We start from the raw sequence: 26,536 nt of genomic DNA on the forward strand, positions 1-26,536 counted from the left end.
ACCAGGTGGTGGTGGCGCACACCTTTAGTTCCAGCACTCAGGAGGCAGAGGCAGGCAGATCTCTGTGAGTTCGAGGCCAGCCTGGGCTACAGAGTGAGTTCCAGGAAAGGCACCAAAGCTACAAAGAGAAACCCTGTTTTGAAAAAAAAAAAAATTGTGAACAACAACAAAAAAATCCCAATGATGTTTAAGAGGGCATGGGAAGGGAAGTAGATGGGATAGTTGTTGATAAGTTCATAATTGGTATCAGCCAGTTTAAGGTTATGTGCAGGAGCTCTTATACTATGTGTCTTTTATGTATGTATATTTGGGATGTTCCTTAACAAACATTCCAGAGTACATGCCAGATTAGAAATGAACAAAAAGAAACCTTTGTTTTCTTTTTTGGAGACAGGCTCTTACAATGCAGCCCTGGCTGACCTGGAACTCACTCGGTAGACTAGGCTGGCCTCAAACCCAGAGACACATCTGTCTCTCTGGAGTGCTGGGATTAAAGGTGTGCATTGCCATGACTTGTGACATCTTTTCCTTGAAACAGACTTTGACCAGAATATTTTCATTCACATACCAAACTACTGTTATTGTGTTATTCTGCTTATAATATGTCTTTGATTAGTTCTGCACTGCTGGAAGTGGAGAAGTAACACTTTAAAGTCATATTATACATATCATCAATTATCTTAAACTTTATTATTAGATTTAGTACTAAAAAGTACCGAATTTTGACTAGTATTGATACTAGTTGACCAAGTGAGCAAAGTGATTCAGCTTTGAATTTTCACCAAATTATGGTGAGTAATCATTTCAAGTGAGGTTTGCCTCTGGAATACTACAAAGTTAAAAAGGAGGTAGTCACATGTGAGTTTGTATTGATGTAATTTCTGATTTATCCACATGGAGAGCTTCATAATGATCTTGTTAGTAGCTAACTACTTTAGGCCTTAGTCCTTACTGATAGTGCCTTTATTTTATGATATGCAAATTAAAGGCTACATAGGTTTAGTAAAGTAACTCACTTAGTTATTATCTGGAATTAGGACCTTAACTTGGTGCTATGAAGGTCTGTGTACTTAATCAAGTCTACTGGCTAGTTTAGCAAATGGCAAATTAATGACATATCTCATGATTACTGTTTCTGCTAACATTACTTATGAAAGTCTGACCATACCAGTTAGAGATGTGACTTGGGTATCTTCAGATAATTGCATTTATAGTTTGGATACTATTTAACAATCCTAGTTATGTAGCTTTACTTCTAGATGATTAGGTATGTCTCAAAGTTGCTCAAAAATTTTGACCATCTTTGTAACCTTTGTGTCTGTGGAATTATTAGACAGATATTCTTAACATTTGGACACTTAAACCAAAGGAGAATTTATGAACAGAAAGTAACTTGCCTAGAGTGATGCAAAGGAAATAAAATTAAGATGGGTATATTGCACAAGTCTGTACTTGTAGCACCCATGGGGGCTGAGGCAGAAGGACCACAAGCTCCAGGCTACATAGGGAGATCCCATATTAGAATAAAAGAGGTGGAGGGAATAGAGTCTGAATGCCAACAAAACATGGGTCATTGCTTTTCCTAACAGGTTATCCCTACCTAGCCCGTGTCTTTGTTTTAGGATTATATTTGTTTTCCATTTGCATGTATTGTTCTAAGAGCTGTTTCCTTATATGCAGCTTAACTTCTTTTATTGAGTTTTAACTTGAAGGAAAGAAAATAGAACTTAAAAAAATGAGCTTCCTTAATATTTTAAGGAATTAAACACTTTTCTGCTGCTAGTGTGGATTCTAATTGGTGAGGATATGGTATGGGCTTAGTGTGTGGAAATCCTTCCTTCAGCTTCAGTTCAATGATATCTTTTTTTTTTTTTTGGTTTTTCGAGACAGGGTTTCTCTGTGTAGCTTTGCGCCTTTCCTGGAACTCACTTGGTAGCCCAGGCTGGCCTCGAACTCACAGAGATCCACCTGGCTCTGCCTCCCGAGTGCTGGGATTAAAGGCGTGCGCCACCACCGCCCGGCTCAGTTCAATGATATCTTGAGTAGACTGGTTGAAATGGTGCTAGTATTTGATGTGATTGCCAATGACAGTATACTAGCAGTATTTGAAATTCTTAATGCTATGTTTTATTCAGAGGTCTGCTAAAAATTTAAAAGCCTGCCAGAAGACCCTTTTCCAAAATGTTGTTTAGTTATGTATTCGTATGTTTGAGACACATGCGCACGCGCACATGCACACACGCACACACTCACACTCGGACTGGATGTGATATCACCAGGCCTACATTTGTCTGCTGGCTCTATTCACTTTTCATCTCAGTGATACTGATGAGAAGAAAATAGCTATGATGTGCAAAATAGAGGTGATACTTAACTCCAACCCATTTCAGTGGACTGCTATTAAAAAACAAAATGAAACTAAAAAAACCTTTGTTTGTTTGTTTGTTTGTTTGTTTTTCAAGATAAGGCTAGTGTACTCAAGGCTGTCCTGGAACTAGGTCTGTAGACCAGGCTGGCCTCGAACTCACAGAGATCCACCTTCCTCTTAACTCCTGAGTACTAGGATTAAAGGTGTGTGCCTCTTTTTTTTTTTTTTTAAATACCTTGTGTGTGTGTGTGTGTGTGTCTGTGTGTCTGTGTGTGTGTCTCCCGTGCGTGCACATACCATGGTGTACCTGTGGAGGTCAGAGAACAACTTGGGGGAGGCTTTTTGTTTGTTTGTTTTTTCTTATACTGTGGGTCCTGGGGATTGAACTTAGGGGTTGAGGCTTGGTATAAGCATCTTTACACATCAAGATCTTACTTGCTCCCAAAGTTTACTTCTGAAATAATTATTTACTTCCGTGTAGATATGAAGCACTATGTGTGTGTGCATGAGTGCTGTGTGCTTGTATGTGTAGAGGCCTGTGGTTGACACCTGGTGTCTCCATTGTTTCCATCTTAATTTTTGAGCCTGTGTCTCTTACTAAATTGAAGCACATCAATTTTGGTAGGCTGGCTGACCAGTAAGTTCAGAAACATCATCTTTTTTTTTTTTGGTTTTTCGAGACAGGGTTTCTCTGTGTAGCTTTGCGCTTTTCCTGGAACTCACTTGGTAGCCAAGGCTGGCCTCGAACTCACAGAGATCCGCCTGGCTCTGCCTCCCGAGTGCTGGGATTAAAGGCGTGCGCCACCACCGCCCGGCCCAGAAACATCATCTTCTTAAGGCTTGGGTTGCAGGTACACACCTTTACACCAGACTTTGCATGTAGGTTTTTTTGATCTCTACTTAGGTTGGTGCTCGGGTGTCAGTTGCTTTACCAAGACTGAGTCATCTCCCCAGGACCAATTGGGTAGCTTTTATTGACTTACTCTATCGCTCATAGTTTGGGTTCCCTTATTAGTTTTAATTTAGTTATATACTTTTTCTCTCTGAAATGAAATGTTACTGGCTAGCAGGGGAGGAAGGATGCATTGTTAATAAACATTGTGAGTTGTGGAGAGTAGTTGTGATATGGTCATGAAGACTATCCCTAGCTAACTGCTTAACCACAAAATGAATTGAAGTATTCTTAAAGTTTTTTCCTAATTTGAAAATACTTAATTGATAAAGATGCTATATAAGATACAATGTGATGATTTCATATGTGTATTCTTTAATGATTATTACAAAAGATTGACACCCTTCCCCTTCCTTATTCTTTGTAAAATAAAGCCACTAAATCCATCCTGTATGGAGTTTGGCCAAGGAAAATGGTATTTTAAGAGGGCTAAGATGGGTGGGTGGGAGATATGCATTTGTGAACCTTTAAAGAGCAACATAAAGGAGATAGGTGATTAAGAATACTGGCTGCTCTTCCAGAGGATTGGGGCTTGATTCCCAGCACTAACATGGTGTCTCACAACTATCTGTAAGTCCAGTCTGAGGGGATCTGGCATCCTCTTCTGGCCTCCACGGCCACTGAACACATGTGGTGCACAGACATACATGCAGTCCAAACACATAAAAATGAATAATAAAAAGTATGTAAAAAAAACAACTTAAAGTTACCAAGTTGTAGTTAACACTAAAACATTAAGAACAATGAAGAAGTGGTTCTTCACTCTTAATACATCCTAAATGTACTGCTTTACTAATAGACATCTAATTTAAGAAAGCATATTGGTAGGGATGCTTGTTGCCAAGTCTCGTGACTTGGAACCTACATGCTGGAAGAGAATAACTGACTCCCACAAACATTCCTCAGATCTTCACAAATGTTGTGGTGCAAACTTATTATGCATACTAAAATATTTCTTAAAAATTTAAGTATATGCTTGATTTGATATTAAAAAACAAAACATTTTTCAGGCTGGGCATGGTGGACATATTTTTGATCCCAGCAATCGGAGGCAGAGACAGGTGGCTCTATCAGTGAGCTTGAGGTCTGTTTGGTCTACATAGCTATTTCCAGGCAAACCAGAACTTCGTAGGTTCAGAGATCCTGTTTCAAAGAACAAATGCAATACAAAACATTTTGTGACACATGCATGTAATTTCTGCTCAAGAGGCTGAGAAAAGTTGTTCTTGAATTCAGTGCCCACCTGGGTTGTATATAGTGAGATCTTACTATCTACCTATCTATCTAATTTGTTCGTTCATTCATTCGTTCGTTCGTTCGTTCACTCACTTATATTTATTTGTAGCCCACAGTACTCTGTATTCCCAGGCAGTCTCTTATCCAAGTACTAACCAAGCCTGACCCTGTTTAGCTTTCAAGATCAGGCAAGATTGGGTGTAGTATGGCCATAGACAAATTTTTATAAGTTTGTGTCCAACTTTTTGATTAGACAGATGTTGTCATGTACAAATTACATTGGTATGTTGGGCTGCCTTCCTAGCTATCCTGGGGCACATGTATGCCTAATTGTAGCCAGAGCTGAATGCCATGGTAGACATCTTAGATAGAGTTGCAGGCACTTGATTGTAACATTGGAATCTCTGTATTCTCTTGAGATGGATTGTTCCTTGTTCATTAGCTAAAACATTAGGGATGAGCTTAAGTTGAAGTCTCTATGCTGCAGGTGACCTAAGTTCTTGTGCTTATGGCAGTATTTTGTACTGCATGCTTTTGGGGATTTCTGGAGGGTGTTGATGATGTTAAGAGGAAAGGGGTTTGGATAAATAGATTGGGACATGCTGAAAATTTTGAATATTGTCTTTATTGTAGGGCTTTTTAGGCTTTTAGCATATTTATGAATTTTTAAAAGAGGAGATGGATTATTCAGTAATGGATTTTTTCAAACTTGCTGCTTCTTCTTGGTGAACATCTTAGTCTGTTAGTACTTATAAAGCAGTTTTGGAAATGCTGATTACATAATCTTCCTTTGGCTATGGAATTGATGAATGTAAGATCCAGTGCAGAAATGCAGCCTACTGTAAAAATCAAAGCAGCCAGATTAGAACCAGTAAAATCAAAACCACAAGTGAGCAGTGTATTATTTAAGGCAGAAGAGCAGACCAACAGTGAACCCATATTAAAGCATTCTGCCAGTAGTTTGTGACAGTACAGGATGGATTACTTCATGCGGCTTTCAGCAGTAGTAGAACACATGTATGTCTTTTATTCTGTCTTAGAATTCTGGAGATGAAGAACAGAACCATCCTGAATCTGGATGGCTATAAGGTACAGCCTGTCAGAAGACATTTGTTTGTGCCTTGAGATCTAAGATCTGCTAACTAGCAGATTGAGTGGTCATATAATAACCACATATTTTAATAAGTCAATGGATTAATGAATAGATGGTGGGAACCTTAAATAGAAAGATGCATCTGTGAGTGATCTTATGAACCATATATGTTTAACAGGAAAAATGTCTTTTTATTTTACATGAGGTACATTTAATTAATATGTTGCACATTTTATTATTTTTAATTCATAGTATTTTATAGGTTGCTGTTTAAAGCACATTTCATTATTCTAATTTAAACTGCTGTAACAAGATTAGGTGTATTCTGAAGCCTGATTATAGGGAAAAAGTTAAGCAGTTTAAATCAGGTTCTATTTCTTTGCATTTTTAGGCCCTCGATGAGCCTCCCTATTTGACAGTGGGCACTGATGTGAGTGCCAAATACAGAGGAGCCTTTTGTGAAGCCAAGATCAAGACTGCAAAAAGACTTGTCAAAGTCAAGGTACAGTATTATTTGTCATTTAATAGTCTTTAAATATTTGATAATTGAAGTCTAAAAATCTAAAAATTATTTTTGTGCAAAATGAGTTTTTAAAAGTGGTGGCTATAAAACCATTCCCAAACTAAATAATATTTGTGGTTTTAAAATATTCAAATTGGAATAAAACTTGCTTATCACAGCTGATAAGCAAATTCACTGAAGATTTGGTTCTTTTGGGTTGCTATTTTAGTGTTGGAAAGGATCTTAGAAACCATCTATTTTGATTCTTTAGGTTTATTCTATGAAAACGATGGCCAGGCATAGTGGTACATTCCTTTAATACTAGTCCTCAGGAGGCAGAGGCCATCGTGGTCTCCATATCAAGTTTCTAGCCAGCCAGGGCTATATGTTTCCCTCTAACATCATCCTATCGCCCTTTTTGTGATTCTAGGATGAAGTCTTGGGCCTTGGGAATCCTAGGCAAGTATTCTACCTGCTATGGAGCCATATCTCCAGCCCATCTTTCTTTTGTTTCTCTCCCTTCCTCATTTTTTTGAGATAGTCTTGCTACATAGCCTAGGGTGGCGTCAAACTCCCAGCAGGCTTCAAGCTGCAACCTTCTGAGTGTTGGAATTGCAGGTATATGCCACCTGACACTTGGCCCTATGCCTTTTTGGAAAAAAAAAATCTTTCTGAAGCACTTGAGTTTTGGCTCAGTTAATGGACAAATGTAAATTTAATTGCTTTCATTTTAAGGAATTGCCATAAGCCTGGTGAGGTGCACCTTTGGTCCCAACTATTTCCAAGGTGGAGGGAGGAAGATCATTTCAGTTTAGGAGTTGGAGACCAGCTTGGAGAACATAGATTCTCCATTTCAAAAACAGGTGAAAGGGACTAGATTTGGAGCCTAGTGATGGTACACCTGCCTGCCCTAAGTAAGGCCCTGGGTTTGAAGATAGCAACACAAAGTATGAGTAGATGAATGAGTGAATGAATGTGTGTGTTTAATACAAGAAAGATGCCTTTATATTTGGAAAATTCAGGACAGTGAAAACTGAGGACCAGTGAAACAGATTAGTGTTATGGGTATCTACTCAGTTGCTAGTAATGCACTGGATGACATGACCTTTCAGGGGACTCTGTTAGATGGAAGGAGAGTGTACATTGTAGATGAGCAGATAACCATGCAAACATTAATTTGCATAATTAACCAAGTGGAAGAGGTATGATATTTCCCTGGATGAGTTCTGTACTTGATGCCTGAGTGTCTCTCTTAAGCATGTGTTAAAGCTTCCTGGGCAATTGTGATTTCTATTCTGGCTAAAACCTGTAATAAGGCCTCTAAATTAACCATGAACACAAAGGATGCTCATCTGGGCTGTACAATCTTCCTTTTCACAGGTTGGTGCCTGGAGTTGCTTTGTTAATGTGGTTAGGTGGGTGCTCTTACAGTGACTTTTCCTGTTCTCTCTGGCATTGTATACTTCTGGTTCCTGAGCACCTACTTATTTGTCACCACCATCCTAGGGATGAAGAAAAACCCATTTATCAAGCCAGGCAGTGGTGGCATGCGCCATTAATCCCAGTACTTGGGAAGTAGAGGCAGAGGCAGGCAGATCTCTGCGTTTTTAGGTCAGCCTGGTCTATATAGGGAGTTCCAGGATAGTCAGGGCTACATAGAGACACCCTGTCTCAAACAAAGTGAGTACATTTTAAGCAGGTTTGGTGATACATTTCCTTACTATCAGCTTCAATCTGTTGGACATTTATTCCACACCAAATATTATCTGAAGATGTTGGGATTCAGTGTTAAGATTTAATCTTAATGCTGTTTTTGTGTGACACTTAAATGTGTGGGATACTGTATAATATAAAATCTCTTTCCATAGTTGGTTTGTGAGTGAGCCTGTTCCCTGTTGACCACAAGACTCTAATAAAGAATATGCTAATGCATCAGGTTTTGGGGGGGAGGGGTTCGAGACAGGGTTTCACTGTGTAGCCCTGGCTGTCCTGGAACTTGCTCTGTATACTAGGCTGGCTTCAAACTCACAGAGACCTACATTTATTAAGGATTTCTTTTGTGTAGCGCTCAAGAGAATGTCAGTATTAAATATGGTACTTTTTTTTTTTTTTTTGGTTTTTGAGACAGAGACTCTGTAGTTCTGGCTGTTCTGGAACTTTTTCTGGCTCTTCTGGAACTTGCTGTGTAGACCAGGCTGAGCTTGAACTCAGAGATTCTCTTATGGGATTAAAGGCATATATTATCATACCTGGCTCTTTGATGCTTTTTACCAGCTAATTAAGCTTTTTTTTTTTTTTTTTTCTGACCTTAGTGGCTTTAATCTCAGTACTTGGAAGGCAGATTTCTGATTTTTAGGCCACCCTGGTCTACATAGGGAGTTCTAGGATATCCTGGGGTATGTAGTGAGATCTATCTTTTAAAAAAAAATTATTTTTAACTTATTATTCTCTGTTTCCATGGTACTGATACAAAGTACAGAAAATCCTGGGGAGAATTAGCAATGTTTGAATCTTAGCTCTATCATGTTGTAATTCTGTGATCCTGGACCATTTAGACTTTCTGTTCATTGGTTTTCTTTTCAACAAAAGGGGAATAGAGTTTTGAGGGATGCTTCTATGTCTCTTCTCCATGCTGGGGATTGAGTCAAGGGCTTTCTATGTCAAGTTCTTTACCTCTGAGCTACTTACTTTCCATGACCTTGGATATTAAATGTGATCCTTGAATCTGATACTTAGTTCTGAGTAACTGTTCTGCCCACTGGGTGTGGTAGTACACACCTGTAGTGCTTGGATAAGGAGCCCGAGGCCAGGCTGCGCCACATAATGAGATGGTGCCTCAAAAAATCCAAAACAAAGCTGGACAGTGGGAGGCAAGAGGCAGGCAGTTCTCTTAAGTTTGAGGACAGCCAGAGCTACACAGAGAAATCCTGTCTGCAGGTGGGTGGTGGTGGTAGTGGTGGTGATTCCAAACAAAACAATAGAAAAGGCAAGTTTATAGCCAGTGCTTATATTAAATTAGGCCTTCACAAAATGATACAGTTCCCCATAGACTTAAGGTCGTTACATCTTCTTTTCCTCAAATTTTACAGACAAAAGTTGTAGAGCTAAAGTAATAATAAGTGATAGAATACAGTACGATAGGTAGAACACCCAGCCTTGTAGGTGTCGTGTCTCTCAGTGGTTATTTTCATTTTGAAAAGAAAATCTATTTAAACAAGTTTTCTGTTAATCCATTTAGTGTTTGGCCTCTTATTTAGACTGGGGATCTTTATTTAGTTTTTGTTATTTGTACATAGATGAACTAATATTGTTGTGTGTGTGTGATTAATTGGATTCATATTTTCTAGGTGACCTTTAGACATGATTCTTCAACTGTGGAAGTTCAGGATGACCACATAAAAGGCCCACTGAAGGTGAGTCATTATCTTTAATTTTGTTGGAGACTGATACTTGATCTTTTGCCTTTTAATTCATTGGCTATTCATCATTATTAATTCAATATATAGTTTCCCCTAATTGGAATATATTTAATGCTAAATCATATCTGAAATGATAGCAGCATCTTTTTAAAAATGAAATGAACATCAAGGAAGCAGTGACTGCTTTCATACAGGTTTTCATTCACTGTGTGAATGGGTTTTCCAGGAATAAGAGGTGTAAGATGTAAGTGCTAGGCTCTAAAAAGTGAGAAAATTGAAACAAAATCCAGCGCTCTTGATTTTGGAGCCATCTGCTGGCAGATTAAATCTTTGGAGGGTAACTGGAAGGTTGACCTGTTCGTTTTTCATTCACTAGTGGCATAGATGTTCCTTTACCTTCTTGTTTGCCAGTAAGTGAGCTACAGGGAGTTCGGGAAACCACTGTGTATGAAATTGCCCACTGTCTGGGCTTGAGGAACCCTAGGGAATACTAAGAAGAGTGAAGAAACATTTTGTAGATCTTTGCAGAAAAATATATTACTTGCTACTGTGGACTTCTAAAACTCTTCAGTTAAAAATGTTTTTTTATTATTAACTCTTGACTTGTAAAAACAATTTCCCATCATTTTTGTTGTATAGGCATCATCTTTAACATTTGATGTACTCATTTGTCACTTGCAAGGACCAGAGCACAAAGGCATATACAGTTATGACTTTAGCTACCACCTGCTTAGCACTTAATGTGTGCTAGTGGTATGCCAAGTCTTTTTGTATCTAGTATTTTATTTAGTCTTGAGAACAGCTCTATAGAAGAGGAAACTGAAGGAAAGAAGTAAGTTGGCTCCAGTTTTACAAGCATTAATGTCAGTGCCAAGATTCAGACAGGTTCACAGCCTGTGGTTGAGAAGATGTGCTCTTTGGATTCTCAGTACACAAGCCTGTGCCTGCCTTCTAGGCATAGCACCATTGTTCTTTACTGGCTTGCCTTGTTCTGGCACAGGCCCATAGTGTATCTACCACCAAGACTGTTTACTCATCACTGTAAATACTTTGCAAGTGTAAATACGAGCACTTTTATGATGAGATAGAAAGTACTGTAAATGCCTATCAGCAGGGGGACAGTCTAACCCTTAAAAGGAGCTCAGGACTTTCTTGATTACCTCTATCTATCATTAGCTTCCTTGAAAGAAAGGTGGAAGAAAGATAGTTTTTTTTTTTGTTGTTGTTGTTTACAGGCAGTGCTTCTCAGCACACTGTAATGACCCCTGGGAGTTCTCACTATCCTTTTACAGGCCTATGGGGGGAAAACTGCTTTCTTAGTAACACTTTGATGTATTTACCTTATCCAGTATATGGACATTTTCACTGATGATAGGTAGGAAAGTATTGTCAGTAAAACTACAGGCATCTTCAACACAGATCAAGCCAGTAGCTGTTTCATTCATCACCATGTATTCATTTAAAAAAAAAAAAAAAAAAACACGAACAAGGTTTGGTGTTGTTATTTATTGCCTTTTGGTTCATTTGTCTTTAAAAAGTTTTTCTAATATTTAAATAATATTTTAGGTAGGAGCTATTGTGGAAGTGAAGAATCTTGATGGTGCCTATCAGGAAGCTGTTATCAATAAATTGACAGATGCAAGTTGGTACACTGTAGGTAAGACAAGTTTTTATTAAATATTCATTTTTATTTATACGAAATTTATGTTACAACAATGCAGATAAAGCCAGATTTTCTGGGTTAAATTTCCTTTACTAATGCCATAGATGCTGTTACTAGTATTGGTTGTCTTCTAGATCTTAAAAAAATATTTCTAAGCTGTATATATGTACATATAATTTGAAATTATTTAATATATAGAATATATAATTGGATTTCTATTTTCACTTCAACATATATGTTAAAGAAATTGTTTCTCCATCTTTATCATTTCTAAGTCCAGAGCTCAGTTGTCGTATCTACCCACCCTGTTGTATAACAGAATTTCGTCTAGTGGCTGGATATACTTTCATTCTTTTTCAGTTCTGCCAGTCTTGCTGTTACAGTGGTGAATGATTGTCCAGTGTGTGCATATCATCCTAATATTTTCTTGTGCACTGAGGAGTAAATAGAGGTTGAAGTGACATGGGCTTTTTACCTTGAGTGAAAACTGCATGCCTGTTTTGAAGATTACCATAGTCAGTGTATGAGTGTGTTTCCCCAGTCCTTGTCACCTAATGTCCTAGTCCTTTGAAATTTTTGTCAAGTTGAGTGTGTGTGTGTTTTATATATCAGGATGTGTAGCCCAGGTTAGCCTTAACTCAGAAGCCTCTTGTCTCAGCTTTCCTAGTGCTGAGGGCCAGTGAAGTGGTCCTCTGAATAAAGACATTCACCATCAAACCTGAACCACAGTTAAATCTATGGTATCTACATGATGGAAGGAGGGAGTCAACTTGTACAAGTTGTCCTCTGATCTGTCTGTGGCATATGCATGCAAGTATACACTCATACACATTGTGCTAGTTTGTTTTACATAAACTTGACACAGGCTAGAGTCATTGGAGAGAAGGGAGCCTCAACTAAGAAAATACCTTGAGAAGATACATACCTGTAAGTCATTTCCTTACTTAGTAATTGATGTGGGAAGACCCAGCCCATTATGGATGGGGTCACTCCTAGTCTGGTGGTCCTGGGTTCTATAAGAAAGCAGGCTGAGCAAGCCAAGTGAAGCAAGCCAGTAAGCAGCACCCTTTCCATGGCCTTTGCATCAGCTCCTGCCTCCATATTCTTGTCCTTTTTAAATTCCTGTCCCGCTTCCTTCAATGATGGACTATAATGTAGAAGTTAGAAATGTAAGTCAAATAAACCCTTTCCTCAACAAGTTATTTTTGGTCATGGTATTTCATCCCAGTGATGAACTAGGACACACACACACACACACACACACACACACTAAAAATTTGAAATTCAGATCTGATAATTTTATTTGAAATAACTGTACTCTGTCCAGGGTTTCTAAGAAATATAGGGTTTCTTGAAGTTCTTCGTATCATAAAATAGACATGTGTTCTGTATGTTCAGCAATTTTCAAGTTGTGACACAGTTATCACAGTCAAATAAGTTAATACCTTTATCAGTCATAGTAGTACCTTAAATCAGCAAATCATAGTTTTGCCACCTCAGGGAACATTTGGCAATATCTGGGAACAGTTTTGATTTTGACAGCTGGGAAGGAGTCTTTCTTGGGTGGAGATCCCCATTGTGTAAGGCCTGTCACACAGCAGCTTGGCTGGTACAGTTTGAATGTGGGGAGTGTTCGGATTGAGGAACCTTACCGTAATGTAGATGTGGGTATTTTTTCGGGGGAGGGGACAGATGGTATATAAATTTGTGAGCTTCCTGTAGCTGAGGTAAATCCATGGGTGTCTACCAGCAGGAAGACTTTCTTTTCTTTCTTTACCATTTTGAGAGAGATTAATGAGTATTTAAATGATTTCCTGTTGAAATGCCACCTTTTTATGTGTGTTTTCTACTTCAAGAAAGAGTTTTCAAATTATTTATTTGTGTGTGTGTGAGAGAGGGGGGGGTAGGTGGTGGTGGTGGAATGTGTGCTATAGCATGTATATAGAGGTTAGAGGACAACCTGTAGGAATCAGTTCTCTGTTCTACTGTTAATTTACCTTTATCCACTGAGCCATTTCACTGGCCCACGACAGACAGACAGACAGACAGACAGACAGACAGACAGACAGACACACACACACACACACACACACACACACACACACACAGTGTGTATATATATAATATATATAAATACTTATATTTAAGATGTGTTTTGCTAGAAACAGCAAACTACCCTAATAACTATAATTAAAGTTAAAAAAAAACATGAAATGTGAACCAAATTCCAAATGTAATTCTTAAAAATGGGACTGTTTGCACTTAGAAAAATTTAATGATTTCTGACATCATCTTGTTAATTTTAGAAAAGTTTCTCAGTTGCTTCCATTCTTACCTCCTTGCACAGTTTTCGATGATGGAGACGAGAAGACACTGAGACGGTCTTCGTTATGCCTGAAAGGAGAGCGGCATTTTGCTGAAAGTGAAGTAAGTGATTGCAGTGAATGAATATATCTACAGGGTTTTCTTTTTCTTGAGACATGGTCTAACTATGTAGCTCTGGAACTCTCTGTGTAGATCAGGCTGGCCTCAAACTCACAGAATCCACCTGCCTCTGCCTCCTGAGTACTAGGATTAAAGCCCGCTACTATAGCTGACTTGACATATTTTGTATGGAGGGAGTAAAGTTGTGCTTTTTCAATTCAGCTAACAAACCTGTTAATTAGGAAATTCCTGAGTACTTAGGTGTCATTATGATGTCATCTGTGAGCTTCTTAAGAATTAATAAAAATACTTAAAAAGAAGAGTGGAAGGCTATAAAGATGACAAGTAGTCAGGAACCTCTTCATATTGACATTGCTGTAGCTTTGTCTGGCTGCCCCTTCTGAAATCACCCTCTTTATCTTTTTACATTGATTTCTCCTTTTTCATACTGTTAATCGTTCTCTGACATTAAAATGTATATTTCATTTGTTTGTTTTTGAGGTTTGCCTTCCTAGGTAGCATGTATTACAAAGAGTGGGTGATTTATCTTCTTCATTGCTTTGATCATAGTTCCTGCTGTAGTGCCTGGCACAGGAAGGGAGCTAAGCACTCATTAGTCAGACAGAATGAAGTGCATTTGTATACCACAGGCTTTGCTAAGTGACTTACGTACATTGTCACATTCTCTGCATTATCCGTGATTACTGTCATTGATCACCCCTAATTAATTGGTTAGGAGACTGATGGACTGAACTAGTCAGACTAGCACTTTCTAGCACCAAAGCCAGCTCTTTACTTGAAAGCTGGGCCAAGGATCTGAACTCAGGAACTTGAGTCAGCATTACAATGTAACATGATGTGTGGCCCAGTTCATTCTGTCAAAAGTGACTGATAGACAAGTGTAACCAAACTGTCATATCTTTGTCCTCTCTGTTTAAAAGAATGCTTCTTATGGGGACACTTTAGTATTATTTACTCATATGTTAGACCATGTTTCGTTTTTAAAATACTTCAGTTTCCTTCAACAATTGAATCCTCATTTATATTTTAAATTTCTCAGAGTCCACCACTTTTAGACTGCTTGATGTTTCCAGACTGTGGCTTGTGCTCTCTTGTTTTTGTTGCTGTTGAGCCCAGATCCTCTCCACTTGCTGGAATCTTCTCTTAAGGCTACCAGAAATGCTTTCTGCTGTATAATATGGACTTTTTGCCCAAATTAGATCACTTTATCCTTTATCTTTTTTGGACTTTTCCTCTAGTACTCTTGCTATGTGATCTTTTTATTACTTACTTCCCCTATATAAAATTTAAACTGCTTTAGGGGGAAAAACCACATTTTCTTTTCTTGGTGATTCCTCCTTTTCCCAACAGTGTTTTCTATATAAGAGCCTTCAGTAAATAATTACTGCATTGTATTTGAAGGAGAGGTTTTTGTTTGTTTTGTTTTTTGTTCTTTTGAGACAAGGTATCTCAATGCATCACTGCCTGACCTTGAACTTGCTAGTTAGTTGAGGTTGGTCTTGAAATTCTGATCTTCTGCCTTATCTCCTCAAAGCTTCCTTAAAGTGCTAGAATTGTAGGTATGTGCCATCACAATTTGGCTTAGTTTTATAGGTTTGTTGTGTTGGCTTTTTGAAGTTGCTCTCTCTGTAGCCTGGGCATATATTGAACTTGTGGCATGAACCTCTTCCATTTCTCCCAAGTGCTGGGATTACAGTTTTGTACTAGCATAGCCAGCTTTTGAAGGGTTATATACAAGAAGCCAGACTACTTTGGGGAAAGTGACATGATGAAATACTTTTTCTGCATTTATGAGTTTTAGATCACATATCCAGTTATTGCTACTTAGTGAATACGAGGTCTTAAAACCCTGACTTTTCACCTGATGAAGGCTTGGTGTAAAAAAATATCTAATATAATAGTTTTTCTTTTATCAGAATAATTTAAGCCAGATGGAGGTACATATCTTTAATCCCAGCAGTTGGGAGGTAGAAGCAGGTGGATCTCTGAGTTCTAGGCCAGCATGGTCTACAGAGTAAGTTCTAGGACAGCCAGTACTCCTCAGAGAAACTCTGTCTCAAAATAAAATAAAAAGAAGGAAAAAAAAAGTGAATTTGAAGCTGGATTCATAAGTCAGGTATAGGCCAAAATAGTATGAACAGGAGCTACATGTTTATGGTGCCTTCAGGGAGGGTGTTGTCTGTGTCTGTGCAGGTGTACACTTTGATTTATGTTTTGCTGAAGGGAAGTTAGGATAATAGGGGTGTGATGCATTAACTACTTCCTGTGTGCCAGTGCTGTGCTAAGGACATTGATGAGCTGTGTGGAAATGAGTGTTTTCTACTTGCGTAGCTTACCCTCTACTAGAGGGGAAAAATATTAGTTAAGCAGTGAGAAATATTTTGTAATTTTATTATATTAAGGCTTGGTAAGGAGAATATATAGAAGGGAATGCAACCTACATCTGTGTATTCCTTTCCCTTTATTTGGTTTCTCTTGCAGGATGCTCAGGATCAAACCTAGGTCTTTGTGCATGCTCAGCAAGTGCTCTGCCCTATCATAGATAACTCTTTTTATAATACTCTAATATGTAACTTTAAGAAATCTTACTTTAATTTCCTCGGCCTTATTTCGACAATTTTCCCAGGAATCCATCATTTCCCCAGCACTCAGAAAACTATCTCCTAACAGCAAGCATTCTGTTGGTAGGAAAGGGAGGGAAAAAAAGTGTGTGTGTTGAAAAGAAAATAGACACATTGTCAACACTGATCATCAAAGGGTCAAAGTTAATTAAGGTAGTGTCTTTGAAGTGCTACCTTAGGTTTTTAGATATACTTTCAGGAAATAAAGGCTGAAAAAAGCACAAGAGAAGCTTGTGAAAAGTGCATTCTGGAGTGCTGTGTAGTTAATATCAAGGAGGATACTCATTTTCATAACAGCACTTATATTGTGTGCTGCAGATTAAAAGGAAAACAAGAAATTAAATAGTAAAAGTCATATTTTAAACATTTTCTTTAGAAAAGATTTAAGGCAGAAAACATTTGACAAATTATATCTTTGGAGCCCCCTTTCCAGCTACTGGTGCTTATCTTGATGGTTAATTTTGTTTCAGTTACTTGTTAAAAAAATTTTTTTTAATGAATCCTGATTTGCTATGGGCAAGGAAAATTTTTGAGCTGTGATTGGCCTCATCCCAGGAATTAACCCTTATAAGTAGGAGTCTACTTCATATGTATGTTTTGGGTAAGCTATTGGTTGTTTTGTATCTTAGTGATTTTTGAGTGTGTGTGGCCTTAATGAATCTTCTAGACAGGCAGCTAGGGCTTTTTTTCCCCCTCTCTTCTTCCCCTCTCCCAAATATAGGCTCATTCATCTTTATTCTAAAGCTTTGAAGCTAGAATTTTCTTTGATTAGGAAAGATGTAGCCTTCTTTGAGAGAAAAAAATTTAATTTCAAAATATGAGCCTATTTCACTGGTTTGGTTTAAAATGAAGAAGTAATAACTTTTGATGGATTTGTGTTCTCACCCACAGACACTAGACCAGCTCCCACTCACCAACCCTGAGCATTTTGGCACTCCAGTCATAGGAAAGAAAACAAATAGAGGAAGAAGATCTAATCATATGTAAGTCAATTTTCATAACTGTTAGTGAATTTGAATTCATTTCTTTCTAGTGTTATTTCAATAGTTATGATTTATAAATTGTAATTTGCAAAATGCTAACGAGATCTTTCAGTTATACCAGTTTTAGTAGCAGATTTGGACTCCCCATCATGGACCTAAGCTCCATGCATGTCTACTAGCCTTAACAGCTGGGTTTACCTTCAGGTCTTTCTCATATATCTTGATGCTGCTTTTGGAGTAGAACTAGTCAGTTGTCTGACTAGTTTTCTGATATTGTGCCTTTAAATGTCATCGATAAAATTTCATCTCCTACTATTATAGTGGTAGTTTTCTTTCTTAGTACCTATGAGACAAATACCTTGAAGGGTTAAAAAACAACTTCCTTGAAGCAAGAAACAGAAGTTGGAGTGGATGAGACAACAAAAATAATTTTAACTTTTATTCTCTCAGATGTTATTTTTATAAAAATTAATGATTTGGATTAAAAATTTATATATTAAAAACAAAATATGATTCTGAAATAAAATACTGTTAACAACTAAAAATAAATATTGGATTATTAAAAACCTTAAGTGAATGCTTTCAGTATATAAAGTCAGATATTAAATCTGATTGTTTCTTAACCCTCAAGATGGAAGGTGGGTAAGCACACTCAATACTGTTTAATTTCAGTCTCACATCCACTGGTGAGGATAACTATCTGGAGAGATGGCTCAACAGTTAAGAAATATTGCTTCCCTTGCAGAGGACCAGCGTTTAGTTCCAGTACCCACCCACATTGGGCTACCACTGTAACTCCAATTCCAGGGGATTTGATAACTTTTGGCTTCTGTGGGTGTCCTCTCTCGCTCCTGAACACACACAGATTACCCCCCCCCCCCTCTCTCTCTCTCTCTCTCTGACACACACACACACACACACACACACACACACACATACACACACACACACACACACACACACACACACACCTTATATAGCAAGTACAGGTTTGAGGGTATTTGGATAGACTTGACTGGACGAGCAGTCCCAGTGCAAAGTCTAGAATGCAAGGACTAAATAGAATGATCATGTATTTACAAGAAAAGATATCATGATCATATGTCAGTATGTAAAGAGATCTCCCTCCTGGCTGGCTTCTAACTCAAGTCTGTAGACCAGGATGGCATGGAACTCAGAGAGATATGCCTTCCTCTGCCTGGGATTAAAGGTATGCACCACCACCACTTGGCTAAGAATTTTTTTTTTTATTTTGAAAATTAGAGTAAAATTTCAATATTTTACCTTTTTACACATCACCCAGAAATGCAAGAATAAATTCAAAATAGGTTTAATATGGAATATCACATAGATTTGATCTATTAAAATGACTAAAAGACATACTAGAAAGTCTTTAATGTTAAAGAAAAAAACAGTTCAGCATTGAACATGAGAATGAAGTTATGTAGGTGCTGCTTCTTAGTAACTAGCAAACACATTAAATCAGTTATTCTGTTGAAAATCTCATCATGCAGTGAGAGATGGGATTTGGAATTGTATTAGACACATGTGATGTTTGAAAGCTGGGGGGTTTTGGAGAGGAAACCCACCTGTTTCTGGTTTTACTGGCTATTGCTTACCTCTCACTACTGTGGTTGGTGGTCTCAGTGCTGAGGGTTCTGACAGTGTTCTTGCTTGGTGCATCGTAAGTAAATATCACAGCTTGAACTCTTTATCTCAGAGTTCGTCCTCCTGTTTCTTATCTCTACAAAAGAGTCTTGGACCTAGATCGTAAGGGCATTCTTGTGACCTTCATTCATTTCCTTTTCACTTACTCCTTTGAAAAATGTCTTCATTATGGTTCTAACAGTGGTCACTTCAAATGTATGTTTAGCCAGGCCTGGTGTGGCATTCCCCTCTAATCCTAGCTCTTGGGAGGCTGAAGCAGGTAGATGACAAATTTACAGTCAACCTGGGATACATAATAAGACCTTGTTACAAACGACCAAAATAACCAATTTCTTTTTGTACAAATGTAAGGTTTTATTTTCCTAGGTTTCCCAAGACTTCATTGTCCCAATACCTTTGTTTTTCTTTCAGCAACTATAAATCTACATACTGGTTAATGTGCCCCATTTATTCTGAAATTGATTGTTTTTGACACCTTCCACTTAATTTACAGCCTGCCTTTAGTTAATCCTAGTTAAGTCCAAGAATTTTTCAAGACCAACTTTACCTTGTTAATTATGTAAAGTAAGTTATTGTTCTTACTGTGTAACTGAACTGCATTTTACCCTTACTGTGTTCCTGTTTTGGAAAGAGGTTGTGTTTTATTCTGCCCAAGGAAATCTGTGGCGCGAATTCTCGTTGGTCTTAATAATAAAAACCCAGAGTGAGAGATCAGGGTGAAAGTTAGCAAGCAGCCAGTCACTAGAAAGACTTAACCTTTAGAAATCCTCAGACTGAAAGGCTTGAGCTCCTGTCTCCACTCAGCCTTATCATTTTCTGTTTCCTCCTCCCAAGTACTGGAATTAAAGGCATGAGATCCCAAGTACTGGGATATTAAAGGTGTGTGCCACCACTGCCTGATCTCTAGTGGCTAGCTCCACACTCTGATCTCCAGGCAAGCTTTATTTGTTACAGCACAAATAAAATATCATCACAAAATACAATATTTAGAATTATAGACTTGTTTCTGTGTGCTTTACTCCCTAGCTTTGTTACTGTTTTTCTTTGTTTTTTTTTTTTTTCAAGATAGGTTTTCGGTGCCTGTCCTAGATCTCGCTCTGTACAGAGCCTTGAACTGACAGAGATCCGCCTGGCTCTGCCTCCCAAGTGCTGGGATTAAAGGCGTGCGCCACCACTGCCTGGCTACTGTTTTATTTTTAATAACCTGTTAAAAGTTTGTTTAGGAAGATTTTGAGCTTCTGCTGTCACTTCCCATCAGGAATAAAGCCTAACAAAATTTGCAGGTTTTTTTTTGTTTGTTTGTTTGTTTGTTTTTTCCCTAACAGAGGTTTTTATAAGTTTTACCCTGTAACAGTGCTAACAATTATCTGGAAAATTAATGTGTTAATTTAATATTTATAGGTCTGTGACTTTGGTTTGTATATTATAAATAATGCCTTTTAAAATTTTATTACTTAGAATTTTAAGCATGCTCACAAAATTGTTCAGGAGTTGCTACTTTGCTGTTATCTGATCCCAAAAGATACTTTTTTTTTCTCCTAAAAATTAATCTTTTTAAAGTCTATAACACATGAAGTATGAAATTGATTCTGACTTGTCTGAAATAAAATGACTTGTTGAAACTAGAATTGCGTTTGAGCTGTTAGTTGTTAGAAATCTTTTTTTCAGTATTAATTGTGGATTTTCTTGTCATGATACTCAATATAAGGTATCTGTTTTCTTTGTCTTTTTCTCCTTTTTATAGAATTATGTGCAGCTTTTTTCTAATGTCAAGGAAGTATAGTGCCTGATTTCAGATTCTTCTTTTTGATAGTTGACATCTTCCTCATTTAGTAGCCCAGTGCAGTATTCTGAGTTCCTGTAAGGTATTTTACAGCAACACAGAAGAACCATGCTGAACTCCTCGGTTCATTTGCTGTTAAAGATTGCTGTGGTGGTTTCTTAACTAGATTGTATCCTTGCCCCTTCAAAGTAACTTCCAGTTAAAAAGAAAATCTGCCTTTTTGTTTTAGATTTTATTTTCTGTGTATGGGTGTTTTGCCTGCATGTATGTCTGTCCACCACCATATATATGCATTGCCCACAGAGGCCAGAAGTGGGTATTGATTCTCATGGAACTAGAGTTAGAGAGGCTTTGAGCCACCACATGAGTGTTGAGAATCTAACCTGTTCCTCTCGAAGAATAGCCAGTGTTCTTAACTCCTGAGCAGCCATCTCTCCAACCCTTGCCTTCTCCCTTTTTAAGTTTTCTCAGTATTAGGAATGCCAGAAGCCTATCTCCTTGAATGTTTACAAATTGACCCCGGGATCTCCTATATTGTAATATAGTACTGGGATATGTAGTATGGGCCTTCAGCTTTTTCAAGATTTGGGGACTGGTTGTGCTATTCTGGTTTTTCTCCTTAATCTTTGTTTTATCTTTTGCGACATGTCTTGATATGTAACCCAGGCTAGCCTCAAACTTCAGATCCTCCTGCTTAGTCCTCCTGACTGTTGGTTAGAATTCTAGGTATGCACTACTATGCCTATGCCTTCCTTCTCCCTTATTATTCAAAATAGTAAATTCAAAAGTTTATGGGGGATATGATGTACTTTTGTTTGAAGATAAGCTTGCTGTTACTGTTTGGAGATTTAGGGAATGATTTAAAATGGAAAAGAGTTAATTTTCAGCTTTTGGGGAAAGTGGGAAAGTTCTGAAATAGCCTGCTAACTATTGGTTTATTTATCTTCCTGAAGGTAAATGAGAATGTCTTATTTTTTTTTTCTTTCTAGACCAGAGGAGGAATCTTCCTCCTCATCGAGTGACGACGATGAGGATGATAGGAAACAGACTGATGAGCTACTAGGCAAAGTTGTTTGTGTAGATTATGTTAGTTTGGATAAAAAGAAAGCACTGTGGTTTCCTGCACTGGTAAGTATTGAGTATGAAAGACTAATTTTTTTTTTTTTTTTTTTTTTTTTTTGCTTTTCGAGACAGGATTTCTCTGTGTAGCCTTGACTGTCCTGGAACTCACTCTGTAGACCAGGCTGCTCTCGAACTCACAGAGATCCACCTGCCTCTGCCTCTGCTTCCCAAGTGTTGGGATTAAAGGCATGTGCCGCCGCCGCCGCCCAGCTAAATTCTTGTTTTTTTTTTTAAATACGTATTTGGGATGCCTGGGAGATGGCTCTGCAGTTAAAAGCACTGGCTCCTCTTCCAGAGGTACTAAGCTTAATTCCCAGCACCCACAGAGTAGTTCACAACTATCTATAGTGGGATCTGATGCCCTCTTCTAGCATGCCGGTTCTGTATTCAGATAGAGCACTTATATACTTAAGATACATACAATTTTAGTTTATGTGTATGAATATTTGCTTTTATGTGTGTATATGTACCTATGGAGGCCAGAAGAAGGTGCTGGATCCCTTGAAGTCGAAATTATAAACAACTGTGAGCTGCCAAGTGGGTGTTGGAAACTGAACCTGGGTCCTGTGCAGGAGCAACACGTGCTCGTAACCACTAAACCATGTTACTGTTGAGCCATTCACTTCCCCTCCCTTTTAAAGACAAGGTTTCATGTAGTGCAGTTTGGCCTCCAGTTATCTGTGTAATTAGGTTGACTTTAAATTCTTGGTCCTCCCACCTTCACCTCCCAAGAGCCAGGGTTACAGGTGTGTACCACCCATGCCTGGCTAGGAACAGTTTAGTTTTTTAACTAGCTGAGTTTATCAGGGAAACATTAGCTTTTCTAACCAGTCGGGTTTTTTAGGTACAAAATAGGAGAGAGTGTCTTGCATCATTAAATCAATAAAGATTATTTCCCAAATTTTTTTCAGTACAAACAAATCTAAGGTAATGTCTAAGAGAGGTGGTTTTTGTAATGAAGAAACTGGGTGTTTTGGGTAGAAAAGTCATGATGTAAACTTTTGGAACTTCTTAGTCCTCTATGAAGTCTAAAATGCAAAAGAAGGGCAGACTTTTTGTGGATTGACACTCATATTCTTATTGCCAGGTCAGCCATTGCTCAGCTGGTAAAGGTTTAGCTTACTACCAGCCCCAATGACCTGAATTCAAGACCTGAAACTTAGGAGTAGAAGTAGAGAACTGACTCCTGCCATTTGTCCTCTGATCTACACACTCCTGCAGTCCTCCCCTTACCCCAAGTGTGTGTGTGTGTGGGGGGACATTTTCATAAAGACACTGTTTACATGTGCAAATAAAATGTACTTCTGTGAAACAACTTAGCCACATATGCACACAAACTCTGTGACCTTGATTAGCCAAATTAAGGACTCCCCTACCCCCGCCCCTACTGGGGTTCTAGGGTCAGGCTGCCTGACTTTATTTTATTTTTGATTTTCGAGACAGGGTTTCTCTGTGTAGCCTTGGCTGTCCTGGAACTCTCTGTAGACCAGACCAGATTGGCCTCTATCTCACAGAGGTCTGCCTGTCTCTGCCTCCCAAGTACTGGAATTAAAAGTGTGTGCCATTACCACCTAGCCATTCCTGGCTTTATATAATTGCTAGGGATTCTAATTCATGTCCTATTTGAAAGTTTTTTTAAAGTTAAATTTAAATAATTTCATGTTTCTGTGTGAGTGTATACCATGTGTATGAGGGTGCCTATGAGGTTAGAAGACATTGGATACAAGTGGTTGTGAGCCACCTGACATGGGTAGTAGGAATGAAACGCGTCTGCTGGAAGAGTAGGAAGTATTCTTTTTTTTTTTTTTTTTTTTTTTTTTTCTTTTTTTCCATCACAGGCAATTTATTTTGTTCTATTCATTCACAGTTAATACAGAAAATACTTGGAAACATTTCCATATAATGTTTGACACAGAAATCATCAAATAGAAGTATACAATGTTGACAGGAGGCAGTATATTTATAATTTATAACCCCAAATGTATTTATAAATTAGAAATGGAAAGATCTACAAATGAAATTATGAAGGTTCACCAAAGTCATTTAATCTGTCAGTTTCTCATTCATTTTTATGTCTTAATAATATTCTATTGTATGAATAAGCCACATTTTATTTCTCTCCAGTATTTGATAGCTATTTGAGTTGTTTTAACTTTTTTACTATTAGCAACACACTGCTGTAAACCTTAATGTACATGTTTCATAGGTGCACATTTTCAGTAGTTTGAGGATATATTCCTAAGGGTAGAAATGTTGAGTAACAGAGTAACAATGTTTTGCATTTTGACCAACCACCAAACTGTTTTGCCAAAGTGGCAGACCATTTTACAATCTCACCAAATCCTTGTTTTTAAGGCTCTGATTTTTGTACAAAAGCATTGAGTCATTCTGTCAGACCAAACCAGGAAAAGTTAGCTATAGTTCAGAGCTGTTCTATTCCATTTACTATGCAAAGCCATTCTTGGCGTTTGCAACTCTCAGCCCTTTTGAGTATTCTTGCAGTGTTCACCTTTTCCTCCACCACTTTTTTTTTCTTCTTTTTTTCTGGTTTATTTCTATCTATTACAAATGTATAAAAAATCCTCCATCAACGCTGCTGTTAGCAGCAGACCCTTGAGAAATATACCTTTGGTTTGCCTCAGAAAAGGAACACATATTGCACTGTAAAGTTTATAAAATTGGCACAAAACATTGTGATAATGTTACAATACCAGTTTTAAGAGTTCAGTGACTAATGGGGAGCCAATGGGATACATGCAGAACTGTGAAAGCGATCTCACTTAGCCAGCTGTACACGTAGACTGTAAATCTACATTCAGATCATTTCTGAACTAAGACTATCATCTCAGTTTATCTGTTGAGGTCAACCAGGAAACCCTAGAATATACCTTGATTTTTGCAAAAAACAAAATAGGGGGAGGGGTTTCTTCAGCATTTCAGTCCACGAGTAACAATATCCTAACAGGCAAAGTGTTCTCTCACTGTCAACATAGAATGAACTGCTGCTGGAGGTCAACTTGGGCTTTAATTTGCATTAGCACTTCCTTGCATAGTAGTCCAAGTTGTTGACCTCATGACTTTAAAAAGTAACTCTAAAAATGTACAATGGCCCTTCTTGGAAGACTAAAGAAAGACATCCAGCCACAGTTGTAAAAAGTCTCATCAAAACAATATACCCTTTTATGAATTACGCCTAATTAAAAAAAAAAAGTAGCCCCAAATAAGAAGCAGCTCTGAAAAAGAAAATATAACTTAAGATATTTGAAAAAAACAAGGTGAATACAGGTTCAAAAATAATTAAGATACATTTTCTTAAGGCTACCTAGAATTAGGCTTTAAAGAATTCTACCATTTCAAGTTTACCACTAGTTACTAGATACCTATTTACAAACAAGATGTTCACCTTTTTTGTTTCTTTATCAAGAGAAAAATCTACCTTCAGACTATGAGGGTGGTGATGGGGAGGAACTAGAAAACAAGATTCAAACAATCCCATGCAAATATCACATTTTTCAAATGGAAGAACTCCAAACTGCACTAGAAGTTCCAATCACTAAGACACTTTCCATTGAAATGATTTAAGTACAACTACATGGCACCAAGGTTTAGGCCTAATATAGGCCTGACAACCAAGTCCTTGTTTTCTGGAAGAAAGACCTCAAAAGTCCCACTCAATTCCACATAACAATACTTCAAAGATCAGTTAGGTTTTCCTTTCCTTAATATTTTTGTTTTTGACTTCTAATCTTAAAGACTAGATTAAAACTTAGCTCATTTCCCAGAAGGCATTGCTTCCCTTTGCTCTATGAAAGAGTCCACCAAGACCTCTTCCTCAAAACCATCTAGCCCCCAGCCTCCAGCCTGTGCTTGTGATGCATCTTTCTCAACATCCTGATAAGGTAATTAGGTAAAATATGCTCATAAACATTAAAACTAGTTGTTAGAAAGACGTAACTAGCTTTAAGTTTTAGAACATAAATACTTGCAGCTTAATCTGCACTGACAATGATTGTCGAAGCCTAGAATTCAACATTTACAAATTCTCATTCACACACACAAAACACACTATTATCACACAACTTGTATCTTGAGAGAATCTTCTGCTTTTTAAATCTTTGGCCTCCCAGTCAATCCCAAGTTCAACCAACTTTTCCAAGTTCTGGTAGTTACCTGGACCACTGAGCATTGCCACAAGACTTCTTCTCTTTTGAAACATCCTTTTTCTCTAGATATTAGGATAGCTACACCAGCTTGTTTCTTCTGTGGTGTATGTTGGTGTGGGATTATCTATTGCTTGATTTTTCATGGATGTGTTTAGCTTCTTTGGGTTGAATTTTCCTTTCTAGTGCTTTCTGTAGGGCTGGGTTTGTAGACAGGTATTGATTAAATCTGGTTTTATCCTGGAATATTTTGTTTACTCCGCCTATGGTGATTAAGAGTTTTGCTGGGTATAATAGTCTGGGTTGGCATCCGTGGTCTCTTAGTGTCTGCATGAGATTTGTCCATGATCTTCTAGCTTTCATAGTCTCTATTGAGTAGTCTGGTGTTATTCTGATGGGTTTACCTTTATATGTTACTTGGTCTTTTTCCTTTGCAGCTCTTAATATTTTTTCTTTGTTCTGTGTGTTTAGTGTTTTGATTATTATGTGGCGAGGGGACTTTTTTTTTGGATCCAGCCTAT

General features: G+C 37.9%; 1 protein-coding gene across 7 annotated transcripts in view; it reads left to right on the forward strand.

The window, feature by feature from the left end:
• The window catches only part of Arid4b (AT-rich interaction domain 4B), a 125,307-nt gene that overhangs the window by 44,391 nt on the left and 54,380 nt on the right, over nt 1-26,536 (forward strand). For all 7 annotated transcript variants that reach the window (XR_013051496.1, XM_042278229.2, XM_076572938.1 and 4 more), the window contains exons 3-8: nt 6,041-6,151; nt 9,499-9,564; nt 11,137-11,227; nt 13,581-13,660; nt 17,191-17,282; nt 21,723-21,861. Coding sequence is in view for 6 of the 7 variants with exons in the window: in XM_042278229.2 (XP_042134163.1) it covers nt 6,041-6,151; nt 9,499-9,564; nt 11,137-11,227; nt 13,581-13,660; nt 17,191-17,282; nt 21,723-21,861 (579 nt within the window). In the remaining variant the exon portion in view is untranslated. The remainder of the gene's footprint in view (nt 1-6,040; nt 6,152-9,498; nt 9,565-11,136; nt 11,228-13,580; nt 13,661-17,190; nt 17,283-21,722; nt 21,862-26,536) is intronic.

This window comes from Peromyscus maniculatus, chromosome 5 (assembly GCF_049852395.1).
Source record: "Peromyscus maniculatus bairdii isolate BWxNUB_F1_BW_parent chromosome 5, HU_Pman_BW_mat_3.1, whole genome shotgun sequence".
Lineage (NCBI taxonomy): Eukaryota > Metazoa > Chordata > Mammalia > Rodentia > Cricetidae > Peromyscus > Peromyscus maniculatus.